Consider the following 14941-nt stretch of genomic DNA (forward strand, 5'->3'; position numbering starts at 1 on the left):
CTGCTTCAAAATCAGAAAGGTTTATCATCAGTTTAATTTTCTTCCCATTCGGTTTCGAGACTCATTTCTACTGGACCAAATATTAGCATTGGTCCTGCTCTCAGAGCTAATTCATTAAAATCACTTTTGGAGGATTTTAGTACAGTTGCTGAGTTCTAAAGACAATGAGGAATAGAATGCTTTCTAATTTTACATTTGAAACTACAGCTGTGATTTTAAGAGGTACACTGAACTGGGCTCATTAATCCATCGGTTTGTAAAAGGAAGATTTCAAACTTAATATCCCTGAGAATCATTTAAAAAAGAGGCGAAGCATGAAAAAAAAGTGAAGTATTTCATACCTGTGTTGGCCAAAATAGCTTTAAAGTATGACTTTGTTGAGTCCAGACTTAATAGGACTTTGAGAAGAAGAAATAAGAAGAGCATGGGAGTTGCAGTTCAGAAGATCTGATTCAGATACTGACTGACAATTACAGGCTGTGTGGCTGCGACCATGTCACTTCATGCTTCAAAGTTTTAGTTTCCTTACTTGTAAAAGGGAATAGTGATAATAAGGAATCATAATACATAACCATGTTATAAGGATTAAATGAGATAATGTACATGAAATCTCTTTGTAACTACAAGGAATGATGGTTTCCTATGCCAAAAATACATTGTGAAATGGTCTAGTAGAAATATCCATACTAATGTGTTCACTCTGAGGGAGCAAATAGGATTTTATTCCCACAGGGTGTTTCAAACAGGCAAAGCAATGTCTCTAAATTTCTATTTGTGGATTCAAAATAAATTCAGAACTCTCTATACACTCTATTTCCATGTACAGATAAATTGTGACTGGGTCTTACTCTGCTGTTGACGTTCATATCTACATGGTTTATCTGTTTCTATCATTTTGACTGATAGTACGTATGGCTAAAAAACCAGCATGGTTTTCTTTTAAAATAAAAATTAATGGATCACGTAACTAAACCCAGGATATTCTGATATCAAGTTGGCATAGCCAGGTAGTATGTAACTCTATGCCTTCTATCATACTATTTTGCCCAAATTTAAGACTCTTTTTCTTAGGTTTATATCTGCCTTCCCACTACTCAAAGTCTCTATTTCTTGATTTCTCTTTGTCTTAGCAGACGTAGAAACAAAGATGAATTCATACTTATTTTTTATCGTGATTTTCGTAACTGACACAGCATTGCAGCTAAACTCTTTATCTTTTATTAACTATGATGTCATAATGATGGTGGGCTTAAACTTCCCTCCACAGAAGCTGGGTGATTCTTTAGTCTCACATTCTTCTAAATGCAAATGTTCTCCACAGGACATATGAGTTGCTCTTCCAGTAAATGGGGATAAAGTTGTTTGATGTGAATCTCATTTCTTGCTTTGTTCACTTTCTGAACAAGGACTCACATTTATAATACAGGAGAGTGGTTAGAATAAGGGCCAAAGAAAAGAATGGAATCAACTTGACTCAGTTATGCGCAAACCAAAACCTCAGATTAATCAGATTTCTGATAAAAACACTTTTTAAGCATATCCTTAAGGTCATGTTCAAAAATAGCAACGTGTGAAATTTGGCACAATAAAAGCATAGACCACAAAGCAATGGAACTGTTTAATATGAGAAGGCTGTGTATATGTGGGTTTGAGGACGAAGGGCTTAAAAATGAGCATTACGGAAGGGAAAGCATAATTCCAACAAACCACATCTGGCTTATTAATTGATGGAGCAACTCCATTGATCTAAACTAAATTTTGTCATATTGTATCTCCCCCAGCTATCCAGATACAGAATCATAGGACTGAACTGGATGTGACCTTAGATAAAATGGATTGTCTTATTTTTCAAATGAGGAAACTGAAGCTGAGAGAGGTTCCCAAGATAACATGGTCAAATAGTAGCTGAATTCAGTTTGAAGTTAGGCCTTCTACTACTCATGCCAATGCTCTTTTTACCACATCGTACCATCTCCTTTCATGTATTTCCTTATATTTCCGACCAAGTCCTTATTCAGTTTAAAGAATGGATAAAAATTAAGCTATGAATATTTTCTCATACTTTACATCTAAATAAATAGTGAAACTACAATGGATCACTTAACATTGATTTTTGTAACTTTTCCTGTCAGTCATAATGTTTTGACCTCATTTGTAAATTCACATGCCACTGTCACAAACCTTGTACGAGATTCTGAAAGCAAATGTGGCATTCAGCTCTCTAAAAGGAATTTTAAGATATAGTTCCAGCGTGCTTGAATGGAGCAAATGTAGCCATTGGTTTTCCTTGGACATTTATTACTTTCTTTATTTATGCTTAAAATAAAAAACATACAAAGGATGAAACTGATAAGATTTTAATAGTACTTAAGCCCTGTGGAGCAAATAGACATAGAAATGCATGTCGTTGCTTGACTATATTGCCGTGCTTTAGTGGATGCCACTTATAACAATCTATCATACAAATATTTCAAGACTATCCATCATAACAAGAATTAAATTATATGAGATCTCAAGAGATCTTGAATTTGGAACTTGTTTTTATTAAAGATCTAGCAATTTTTTAACAGAACTTTCAATCATACCCCTAAATGGACTGCCAATAGGAAAAATAACCTGGTTTATTATTTTTTTTATTACAACATTGAAAGAAAATAGTTTTAAACCTAGTTTCCTCTCTGTCCTCAGGAGCATACTGTCTGTATCCTATGAAATTGAAAAAGGAGAGAAAACGATTCTCTAAATCTATGGTTGAATCAGTTTTAGGGTTTTGGGGTTTAACAGTGTCCTTCACATAAGGAACATATACACACTCCTCCTCCACCATGACAAACATTTTCCGAGTTCTTGCTGTGAAACAGGTACTGTATTAATAACCCTACGTGAATTAGTTCATACTATGAATTTAGCAGCAGGCATGTTACAAATGAGGAAACTAACAATCAGAAAGGTCAAGTGACTTCAAGGTCACTCACTTAGAAAGTCTGACTCCAAAACCTGTGTTATAATGATAATAATAATAATAATAACAACAACTGCAATATTACCAAGAGCTAGAATTTATATAGTGTTACCGTGTGGCTGGCACTGTTCCAAGCACTTTCCATGTATTTTGACTTCTCATCCTAAGAACAAACTGATATTTTAGAGACACCTAATATTCCCATTTTTTTCAGATGAAAGACTGAGGCATAGGGAGTTTTAATAACTTGCCAAAGGTTCTGCAGCTAATAAGCGTGATCTTGAGCACACTTACAGCCCCTATATTTATGATACAAACCCATGAAAAACTTCCGTGTTGGTTTGTGATAGGATGTTCCTTCTTTAAAAGGTTTTAGAATGTGTCTTACTTTTGACTTTTGTTTAAATTAGGATTCCAAAGGGGAAGATGTTTTGAGAACCCAAGCAATAATAGCACAAAGTAATTGCATGCCAGTAATTTAGCTCTTCCACCATGATTCAGCATTATCTTCCATGTTTATTGCAAGATATAGTAAAGTCTAACTTTCAGCCATTTATAAAAATTAATATTAATAACCTTAAAACATTTATATAGTGACTTATTAAGTAATACAAAATGTCCTACACTCACAAATATTATTGTGAACATCACATGAAAAATTACTTTTATTGTTCCTTACAAACAAGCTTTATCTGTATATTCTCTTATTGTCACAAGGAACCGCAATGCTCGTAATGTGCCTACCTGCAGAAGCTTCCATCTGGTGTTCAGGTCTTCCAGAGTGCTGAGGTTATAAGGTGACAGCTGAATGCCCAACGTGGTGAGCTGGCGAGCAAGGTCATTGACGTGGCTTACATTCTCTTTAAGAGGCGCAATTTCTCCTCGAAGTGCCTGTGTGAAATAGTCAAGGGTAAATTGGAAGATAAGAACATTTAAAGCAAAGAAACAGACACATGGGAACTACAAAATATCTTATTATGTTTGGGGTTCAGTGTCAGTGACATTTGCTCTATTATCGTGATATTATAACAGTGAACATTCATTAATAGGTGAAAAATAACTAACATTTATTGAGCACATCTTAGGTGCCTAATCCTGTGATGAGCTCTGTCCACGTGTAATCCAATTTTATTCCTACACAATAACCCTATGAGGTTGGTAGTTGGAGAATTCTCATTTGAGACATGAAAAAACAAACTCGTAGAGGTTAGACCTTGCCCAAGGGCCTACGGGTCAAAATTGTGGAACCTAGGATCCATATCTAGGTTTGCCTGCCTCCAGATTGTTATATCATATACCTCTCCAAAAAAATCCTGGATTGGTAAAGTAACAGGAAAAATACAGTGCTGCTAGATTCTAAATTCTACTCATCTCACAACCAGAAATGGGTCCTTTTTTTTACATTAAAAAGATATACTCAATCATAAAATATTACATTCCTACTTTGTGCCAACTACATAATAAATAGATTCATTTGGAGATTAGGGTATTTTGTCAAGTCCTAAGAATGGCTTCCTGCTCTCCTGGTATTTTAGTCCTTGTGGCAATGACTTAAGAAGGCTCCCATGGGGCTTCTCAGCTGTCTCTGAAGCACTGGAGTGGGATTCTCTGATGCAATGCATCACGACAATCTGTTGAGCAGAAGAACCCTATGCAGATATGGGGAGGATATTACCATGCATCATATCTACCCTATTCAGATGACATTTATGGATCTTTAACATGATGCATGATGTCCAAATGTTCCAATGAGCAATTTCTAAGGGACAAATTCCCTCACTGAGGAGAACAGTTTATGTAATGTAATGTCTGTGCACAAGGACAGCATCACTTACTTGGCTATACGTGCTGTTTTGACTTGCTTGCTCTGAGCAGGTGTTATTTCTCTGGTTCACTATGTTGAGAAAACCATTTTTTACACTGACCTCATCTATAACACTCCGATTCCCTCCCATTCCAAATGGAAGGAGCCAGTATGTACATTCTAAATAAGAATGGCATTGTCCTCTCAAATCAACCTGAATATCTCACCACTAAAACACGGTATTGTATGGAGTATAAGACTCTTATATAGTCCTCAGATAACATGAGACATTGTGCTAAGCACTCTGTTGAACTTACAGGGTGTTTTTTGTTTTCTAGGGAAAGATTCGCCCTGAGCTAACATCTGTTGTCAGTCTTGCTCCCTTTTTTTTTTTCCTCCCCAAAGCCCCAACGCATGGTTATATATCTTAGCTCTAAGTCCTTCTACTTCTTTTATGTGAGCTACCACCACAGCACGGCTACTGACAGACAGGTGATGTGGTTCTGCGACCAGGAAATGATCCCAGACCACTGAAGTAGTGATAGCGCCAAACTTTAACCACTAGGCCATCAGGCCTGGCTCAAACTTACAGTTTTTTTAAGGTAGTCTTTAAAAATATTATATTAAAGAATCATGAGGTTTCTTTTGGGAGTGATGAAAATATTCCAGAATTAGACAGTGGTGATGCTGGCACAACCTTGTGACTATACTAAACACCACTGAAGTGTGCCCTTTAAAAGGGTGAATTTTACAGTATATGAATTATGCATCAATAAAAAATAAAAACAGGGGCCAGCCCTGAGGCCAAGTGGTTAAGTTCGCGTGCTCCACTTCGGCAGCCCAGAGTTTCGCTGGTTCAGATCCTGGGTGCGGACCTAGCACCACTCATCAAGTCATGCTGAGGTGACATCCCACATAGCAGAACTAGCAGGCCCTACAACTAGAATATACAACTATGTACTGGGGGGCTTTGGGGAAAAGAAGAAAAAAAAAGAAGATTGGCAACAGATGTTAGCTCAAGGCCAATCTTTAAAAAAAAAAACCCAAAAACTCTTCTGACTGACCACATACATGCAAAAAATCATATCTGATGTATTCATCTTTATTCAACTTCATGTGAGTGAAATATCATAGGAATCGGTCTGAAAGTAAGAAAGTTTTTATAGGGATTGATAGTAAATATTATTATGCCATTTCCTTATAAGTAAATATATGGATTTAAAAAATCAGGATAAGTGCCCATGGAGAGAGGGGGTCAAAATCCACATACATGAATTCATATCTCTAAAAGGAAATGATCCATAATCACTTTGTTTTGCGTAATAGAAAGGTTAGAAAACAGATTTCTTAAATGTCAATGGGGAAACCTGGACAAGGACAATGATTACAAAATGGAACCATTCTCTTCTGGATAATAACATGTGTTTCTTGTAACCATAAGTAAATATCATATAAGTGGGAAGTGTAAACAGGAAACCATTGCAGAGATGGCAGGACAGCCAGGCAGAATCTGACAATACTGCAGATTAACCCTGTATGCTAATCATCTGTCTTCGCTAGCATGGTTCTCAGCCATTAAGTTGAATATCCATCTCAGTAAAGTCATATCTAGATTTCAACTCCCTTTGGATCATGTAACTTACATGTTCAAATGTCTCTTATTAGAATATTTTGAGTTTTACTTACTTCCTCCCCCAAAGTTCAGGACACAGATTTTAATCCTTCATCAATGTTTTGGAGGATGGAGGGGATTAAAAAATAAGTTCCAGCACTCATAATCAACCATAACACTCACTCTCCCTCCCTACCACCTTCTTTCCCCCTCCCTCCCTCTCTCCACTGTCATGGGATCTTGTGGCTTCTTTTGTTTGCTCATATCTAGCAATTATAGTAGAAGTTCTCTTAACTGATGTCCATTTAAGACTCACCAGATTAGCTGGAGTCTTCATTCCTCTGTGAAAAACACTGAATGGGGCCTCTAACAACCTCTAAGTAAAATGTTAGGGTATCCGTCAGTGTGCAAGGCCTTCAGCACTCATTAGTTGAGCTGTCAGTTGTGTGTGTGTTCTCAAACTTGTTTTTGCCAGTTACTTTTGCAATTACATAATTTGATTAAAGATTTCCTAAACCAAAGAAATATAAGTCTAAGAAAGAAAATAACTTATTATTTCTATGAAAACCAGGTTATATACTCTGGAAAGTTGCTTAAAACGAAAAAGTATTGTTGAATTGGGTGTGGACAAGACAACCATAAAAGATTAGGAAAACAATCTGAAAAATTCAGAAGGATTCTGTAGTCAGAATGCTTCTCATGCTTCCTGATGGACTCTCTCTACCTTAAAGAAACTGGAAATCAAGAAGTTTATATTATCAGTGTGATTTATGGAGAACTCCAATTAGTGAATCTACACTCAAAGAAAAAACTTACACAACATTAAAATATTGGTGACTATTCTAAGATAAAATGTTTAAGCCATTTTTGATGATTTCCTGATTTAACTGACTTTTTCAATTAACTGTTGAACTCTAGGTCCTAACTCAGTTGGAATAGAGAGCACCTATTATAAGTATTTACTAATACTATTTTGCTACCACTGCTACTGCTACTAGTATTGTCATCAATTAAGGGGAAAAAGCCGTATGTTCAGTTTAATCGGAATACCTAAATTTTTGTTAAGAGAAATGGAAGCTTCGATGGGGGGAAGGTCAGTTGGTAAAGAGAGAGTTTGGTGCAAAGGTTTACTTTGGGGCGCTATCGTGGTGGGCCTGAGCAGATTGAAGAACTTTAGCCAGCTAGAAATCATCGTCAGGGCACTAAGCTCATTGAGGATGGAGGAAAGGAGGTAACTGATGGCAGAAAAGAGGAAGAGAAAAAGGAGGCAGGAGAGTGTCCAAGTCAGTCTTCACATTAGCAGTTGACCTCGATTCTGGTGGCAGCTCCATAATACTCAAGGATGGCTTGCTGCTGTAGGTTGCCAATGCCTAGAAGTGTACATAACAAGAAACACAGCCCCTAAACACCGAATCATAGGGCATGCTATCTAAAGAGTGAATGCAGGCACTTTGCCATTGCAGTGGATGGTTTATGATTAAGTGGTGGTTATGGTTTGAGCCATAGCATTGGGTTTGACTATATTTCAAATATTAGAGCTTGTAATATTGTCCATATAAATTTATGTTTAAATTACTAAACACTAAACATAAAATGTCAGAAAGTACAATGAACTCTGAACAATATGCTGTGCTATTTAAATACCACCAGAATTTCATTAGATTTCATTCCGGTTTGGAAGCAGTAAGTGAGAAAACATTGAAGGCAGCCATTATACTGTGGGTTTTCTTTGAATCACTTAAACATCTGGAATATGGTCTTCATAAAAGAGCAAACCAAGTCTAATTTTATTATGACTAGTTTCATGCAGGCAGAATTTTCACTTCATTAAATGTTGTCTGATTATAGATATAAAAGTACTGATTTAGAATGATATATAAGTCTGATACGTCAAGTTTTTTTTCTTTTTATGAAATTCAATTGCTTGTCAGATCTTTGCTTAGCCTTATGTAACTAAAGATTTGTTCAAATAGAGACTTAGAATTTTAGTCATCAGCCATCTTGCAAGGAAAGAAAGGAGTTGTCTATTAACAAGGGAAGATCACTTTTGAGGGAGCAGTTTTGACTTGACAGTTAAGGGACTGGTCTGCAAGGCACAGAAGGTAATTTGGAGGACTGGAAAGAGTAAGTTGAGGGACTTCTACTGAGAGGGTTTCGGTGTCCTCTGTGAAGTAGGAAGCAACAGACGTGGCATAAAATTGGTGTGTAACGAGTACTCATTGAATGAAAACATAAATTAAGGGTAAGTGGGAACATTTGAATTAGTCGTGCTAATGATTGTGAATGGGAGTTGACCTAAGAAACGAGTGAGGTTGCCAGACAGTGCTGAGGGCTCATTTGAGGCTTAGGACCAAAATTTTTTAGCAGAACCAATCTGCCCAAATTCTCTCCAACGTTGTTCCATGAAAGCATGGAGAAAACAGTTGATCCAGGTTTGGGTTTTTGTCAGATGGTTGTGGCACAAACACTTAAGGACAAAGGAGTTTAAATTTTAGCCGGAATGTGATTGAAAAACAGACCATGGAATCTAAACTGGATTAGGAGGGAAGTGAAGCAAGATGCGGCTTGTAGATGGAGAGAAAGAAGAGGGGTCAGCGGTGGAGGTCCAGGACAATCCAAGAAAGGCCACAACAGGAGTAGCTGCACAAGCAACCAAGAAGGAGAGGAGACTCTGGGATGCTCGAATTAGCTCTGCCGTTTATGAATTTATTTATAAATAATGTGATGTGATTATTTATTTATTGCATTTTCTTTTTCTTTTTCTTTTTTTTTTTGCTGAGGAAGATTTGCCTTGACCTAACATCTGCTGCCAATCTTCCTCTTTTTGTACATGAGTCACTGCCACAGCATGGCCACTGACAGACAAGTGGTGTAGGTCCACCCCTGGCAACCAAACCCAGGCTGCTGAAGTGGAGCATGCTGAGCTTAACCACTAGGCCACCAGGGCTCGCCCTACTGCATTTTATTTCTATATTAATGGTGCTACTGAGTCTGAAAAACCTCCCTTCTTAGGGATAATAAACATTCTTCTTAAAATCTTAACCTACTAATTCACAGAGGTCCTATCTCACTTAGTAGAAATTCAAAATTAGTAGGGTCTGATGATGAAACATCATTCCAGGACTATATATACTGTGCAGAGAAATTTACATTACAAATACTACCTAAAAAACAAAGTAGTGACTAAGGGCATTTCTCTCTACAGTGAACAAATGTTTGTGAATGAAAACCCCTGAAAAATAGCCTAGAAAGAGGAGATATAAGGAAAAGTCCCAGGATTCTTCATGCTGGGTTAGTAGCTAGAAGCTGAAGGGGAGAAAATGGAAATCGTGTCCTGCAATTCTGGTCTTTAGTACTGGTATTGGGGCTCTTATATATGGCTCAGGGAAGGCCTCTTAGAACCCAGTCATCCAGGATTTGGGGGCAGGTACAGTCTAGCTGTGTTTTGTAGCTTCTGCATTTCTGTATGGGTGTATCATCCCGACGAGAGTGAGTGCTCGCCACTGGGGCTTAGAGAGTCAGGGACCATATCCTGCTTTGCCCAGAGGATCAGAGGCCTAGCGGAGCCTCTAAAATACCTAGGGGGAATGGGCTGCTCAAATATGGTTGGACCAATAACAAAGAAACACAAGATGAGATGTAGGCAAGCCTTTCATGAAATGGATCAGGCTTGGAGACTTCCATTGTTATCTGTAATTCTTGGCTCTTTACTGTGGTTTGTTCTCTGCATGGTGTGGTGCCCAGGATGTAGGTTTAGCTTTTGTCTCCGATACCTGCTGCCTTAGCATTTTGGAGAAGCAGAGTCAGTGCTCTTAAAAGAAGAAGAGTGAGGGGCCGGCCCCGTGGCCTAGTGGTTAAGTTTGGCATGCTCCACTTCGGTGGCCCAGGTTCGGTTCCTGGGTACAGACCTACACTACATGTCGGCGGCCACCCACATACAAAATAGAGGAAGATTTGCAACAGATGTTAGCTCAGGGGAAATTTTCCTCAGCAAAAAAAAAAAAAAAAAAAAAAGAAAAGAAAGAAAAAAGAAAAAAGTGGAGTGAGAGAAGCAGGAGAACAGGGCAAGAAATCTAAATAAGGATGTGGTCTCAGTTGGAGACCAGCATCGGCCAGGTCCCATGGGGAGCTCTGGAGCACAAATTATACCGTATTTGGTCCTTTCTTGAGACAAAGGAATTGTCCTTTTCTACCCCAGTGTCAATCAGTTGTTGGCCATTAGCTACCCTCTGGCAGTCTTAGGGGAGGAGGGGTGGTGTAACTTCCCAGGCAAGGTGGCTTCCTTTTGGCTGAGGGAGGTTTCCTGGAAAAGAGTGCAACTATGAGTCTTTAGCAGCCAACACTCAGAGTTGCTGGGGGATGAGTGCACCAGCCCAGTGAAGGAATCTGGCTGGGGTGGCAACAGCATCCACTACGTAGACTAACTTCATCCAGTTCCCTAATCTCCTTTACTCTTGGACTTCAGATGTCAGGTACTTTCTGTGTGTGTGTGCAAGAGTCTTATGGGAATTCTCCTTACTAACATTGGGGGCCATCCCATAGATCTCCAACAAAACTGAGACATACCACCCTTTCCATAAGATCGAGTCCCTGATTTCTGTGAAGTACTGAGGGATCGTGTGGAGCTAAGCCACGGGGGATAGTCTGCAGACTGAATGAGTACATCGCTCTGCCTTTAGTATCACTTTTGCCTCTGGGACAGACATTCTTGACGATACATCATGCCATTGAAACATGTACCTTTTTTGAATACGGATGCGACTGCATTCCATTCTGGCATCCGTTTTTATCGTGGTAGCCTGAAGGCCAAATATTATGCTGTTTTTTTCATTGTCTCCCTTGCGTTCAGTTTTCAGGACCGTTTTTGTATGCTTTCATATTTGGGCATGATCACTTTTGATAAGCAAACTCAATAAGGACATAAATAACGAAACAGACTCAGAACAAATGACCTGGATGGAGTATAATCAGGATGACTTGAGGTAGGTTAAACTAAAAAAAACCCACCAGATTTTAGGAGAACAATGTGAAGTTTAGAGGCATGAAGAAATCTGGTGCTTTTATTTCCTAAGCATTTATCAGTAATTATATTTTAACTATGGTTTCCCCTCAGAGTCACCACACTTCCAAATTTGTGGCACTAAAAGCATAGCAATTAACTGCTTTGTTTTTTTCCATAAGGAATGCTCATGTTTTTGTGAAAAATAATCTCTAGTTTTTCTTCATATTATTGAAAAGGCCTGCACACCCAAACACAAAAGCATAAATTCTGTTTTTAACATTATTTTCTCCTTTGCATTCATAATTCTTCACCTTTCAGGATATGGCTTCACAATGAAGCCTATAACCCCAATGTTCTTAAAATAAAAGTTGAATTATAGCTTTACCACACTTATCGTATCCATCTTCTTTCCTTTTTATGTTCATTTTGCCTCCACAAATATAAATTGGAAATGAGGAAAAGGACAGAATTGATCACGAAGGAAAGGTTTTGACTTATAAGAATAAGTTGTACACATCTGAGTTATTTTAAGTCCCTTGGGTACTACTTTCTAGAATCCTAACCCTGGCTGCTAATTATTTCCCCTTTATAGAAAAACAAAGCAAACGAACCAAAAAAAACAAAACCCAAAAACATTTCAAGCTTTCCAGAGCTTTCTAATGACACAATTAAAACAAATAAAAAGGTAGTTCATGAGTGTTTTACAGAGGCTAAATGCAAAATATACACAATTAAAAGAAAAAAGTCTCTAATGAGGATAAATAAATCATTTAAGCAGGCCATGTTTTTAGGCTGCCAAGGAAACAGAAGAAATGCCACTATTTTCTTTCTGAGAAATTTTAATTGTATGTGACAAACATTAGCAAGATGGCAGTTAATGAAATCTATTTACTTATTTAAAAATAAGGAATAATCCATACACCATTAAAAACATCAGCCACAAGGACATTGATAGTCAAATTCAAGAGTTATTTTAGACAGATTAAGTTCTACATTTAACAGGTTTTGTGAATTAGCCAACATTCCTGCCAGTCGAAAATGTTCATGGTCTGGGCCCACATTTGGCACTACTATCGCCCCTGCCTAGGGATATTGTCTTGCTCTCACCCTTCCCTACATGGCTCAAAACATCAGTCTAAGGCAGTGACTCTCAAACGATTGCATGCGTCATAATCACGTGGAGGGCTTGTGAACACAGATTGCTGGGTCCCACGCCAGTGTCTTTGATTCAGTAGGTCCAGGATGCAGCTGAGAATTTGGCATTTTTAACAAGAACTTAGAAGATGCTGCATTCCTCCATCGCACCTGGCTTATTCTTGACTTAGACCCTTCATGCATGCTGTCCCCTCTGCTTAGAGTTTTCCATTCCCGCTCTCTGCCTAGCTGGCTTCTATTCATAGACCGCAGATCTCAGTTAATGTGACTGTTACAGGGAGCCCATCCCTGGTTGCTCTATCTAAGGTAAGCACCCCTTATTTTTCCTGTCTCAGCACCCTGTTTTCCTTCTTAGCACTGATCACAATTTCTAAGTGCATATTTATTTGCCTATTTATTAATTCATTGTCTCTCCCTTCTCAGGACGCTACTCTTCGTTAAGGCAATTCTATATTATTTTTTTCCCCAGAGTATTCTTGCACCGAGTACATGATAATCCCTCAATACATTTTTATTAGAGAATAAACAGTCAAGAGAATTCGGCATTTTTGCATTAGTTATTAATATTTCAAACCAACGGTATTCTCAAATTGCTTCATAAACATAGTTTCCTACAGAAATCTGACACTGAATTCCTAAGTGAAAGAAGAGAAACCTGCTCATTCCTTTTAGGTTCCATATCTGAATTCTTTAGATCTATTACTTGATTTATTTTACGTTGGAGCATGTGCTAATTTCTGAAGCATCTCTGACCTTCTCAGCAAGAACATAACATTCCAATTTTTGGTACCAACTGGGGAGTTTTCATAAAAATGGAACAAATGGGAAAAAAGGGGAGTAATCTATTTGAGGAAAATCTGTTCTGCTGGTGGTGAGACTCTTGGTGTAGCCGTCTGTGGGGGCATTTTGGCAAGACTGAATAAAAGTGTTAAAAACATTTATATAGGAAAAGATGAGAAGACTACATCCTGGAGTATCCACGTGGAATTGTATAGTGGCCTGGCCGCGGGGCCAAAGGGGGCTGGACTCCAGCCTGGGCTCCACTAGCGAATTGGTGAGCCTTGGCGCAGGGCCAGGGATCTCTTCGAAGAAAGAGATACCCTTTTCTACTCTGCCCAAAGAGGCACTTGCAGAGATTAGGACTATAGATGCTGTGGTTGAGATTATGGATGGTCTCTGTCTCTGTCTCTCTCTTTGTCTCTGTCTCTTTCTCCTCCCTCTCTCTCATTTTTGGGATTTTCCACTAAAGAAAAAGTTCATTCACAAATATTTTCCACGCATTTCCTCTTGTGTAAAAAAGGAGTTAGTAACAAGGACGCATCAGGGCTGTCGTAAGATGCAGGAGAAGGTCGGGTCTGTTTCTTCTTCTTTTACTCCACCTACAACCAGTTAAGCATGGTGTTAGGCAACATGGGGAAGACAAAGTCACATGAGGTCCTAGTCAGTCTAGTTCAGGGAGACTCTGCAAAGCAGAGGGTAATAACGACATCCACGAGAGAGCCACAGACTAAGATTCTTTCTCTGGTACCTGCATCTTTGGAGCCAATTTCTAATATCACCCCTGGGGAAACTTGTCTTTCCTCACTCCTCTATCACATAGCTTTATAAGGTCTGCTTGACCTAGACATTGGGATGTGGGTACATGAAACTGCTAAAGGAAGAGGAAACATGTGGGAGGAGGAAAGATACTTGTTCAGAGCTTGAACAAGGGCAAGAGGTAGGAAAGCTTAATGTGTTTGAGGAAGAGCGACAGTCTTTAATAAGTTGAAGCATGCAATACAGGGCAATTGTGGAAGAAAAATCATGGGCATTTTCTTGGAGCGAGATTGCAATGGGTTTGAATGAGGTGGTCTTTGCAATGCAGATAATGAAGGTTTCTGCAAAGGAAAACGGCATATTCCCAGCAACTCTTTCAGTTAGAATTAATTACCACTCACTTGAAAACACTTATTTTATATCCACTATGTACTATGCATATATGTACTCTATGGTATACATCTTCTATGCACTGGGAAAATGGAACTCTCAACAGACTCACAGTCATTAGCAGAGGTAGACAATTTAGGGGGTTATTAAAAAACAACATAATCACGCTACGAGAAGTTGTGCCACGGCATTTGGAAAGCGCAAAGAAGGATGCTGAAGCAGGTCACAAGAGACTCCCTGAGTAGATAAGGTGACTGAAGTCACCCACAGAGGGGAACAACACAAAAGGCACGTTCATCCAGGTGTGACATATTCAACTAGAAAACTTCAAGCAGATCAGTATAAGATTGTGGCCATTCTGAAGAGGCAAAAGAAGTGACAATGAGTGTTTGTAAGTTCGGGCAAGAAGTAACAATGACTAGAGATAGGATGGCGGCAGATGGGAGCAAATTATCTGTAAAATAATTCCCAAAGGTCTTA

The 14941-nt window shown here is 38.6% G+C and overlaps 1 protein-coding gene across 14 annotated transcripts in view; it reads right to left on the reverse strand.

Annotated features, from left to right (window-relative positions):
* The window catches only part of DMD (dystrophin), a 2265680-nt gene that overhangs the window by 299794 nt on the left and 1950945 nt on the right, over positions 1-14941 (reverse strand). For all 14 annotated transcript variants that reach the window (XM_070503127.1, XM_070503123.1, XM_070503121.1 and 11 more), the window contains one exon: positions 3707-3853. In XM_070503127.1, coding sequence (XP_070359228.1) covers positions 3707-3853 — 147 coding nt within the window. The remainder of the gene's footprint in view (positions 1-3706; positions 3854-14941) is intronic.

Source organism: Equus asinus, chromosome X, assembly GCF_041296235.1.
Source record: "Equus asinus isolate D_3611 breed Donkey chromosome X, EquAss-T2T_v2, whole genome shotgun sequence".
In the NCBI taxonomy this organism is placed as follows: Eukaryota; Metazoa; Chordata; class Mammalia; order Perissodactyla; family Equidae; genus Equus; species Equus asinus.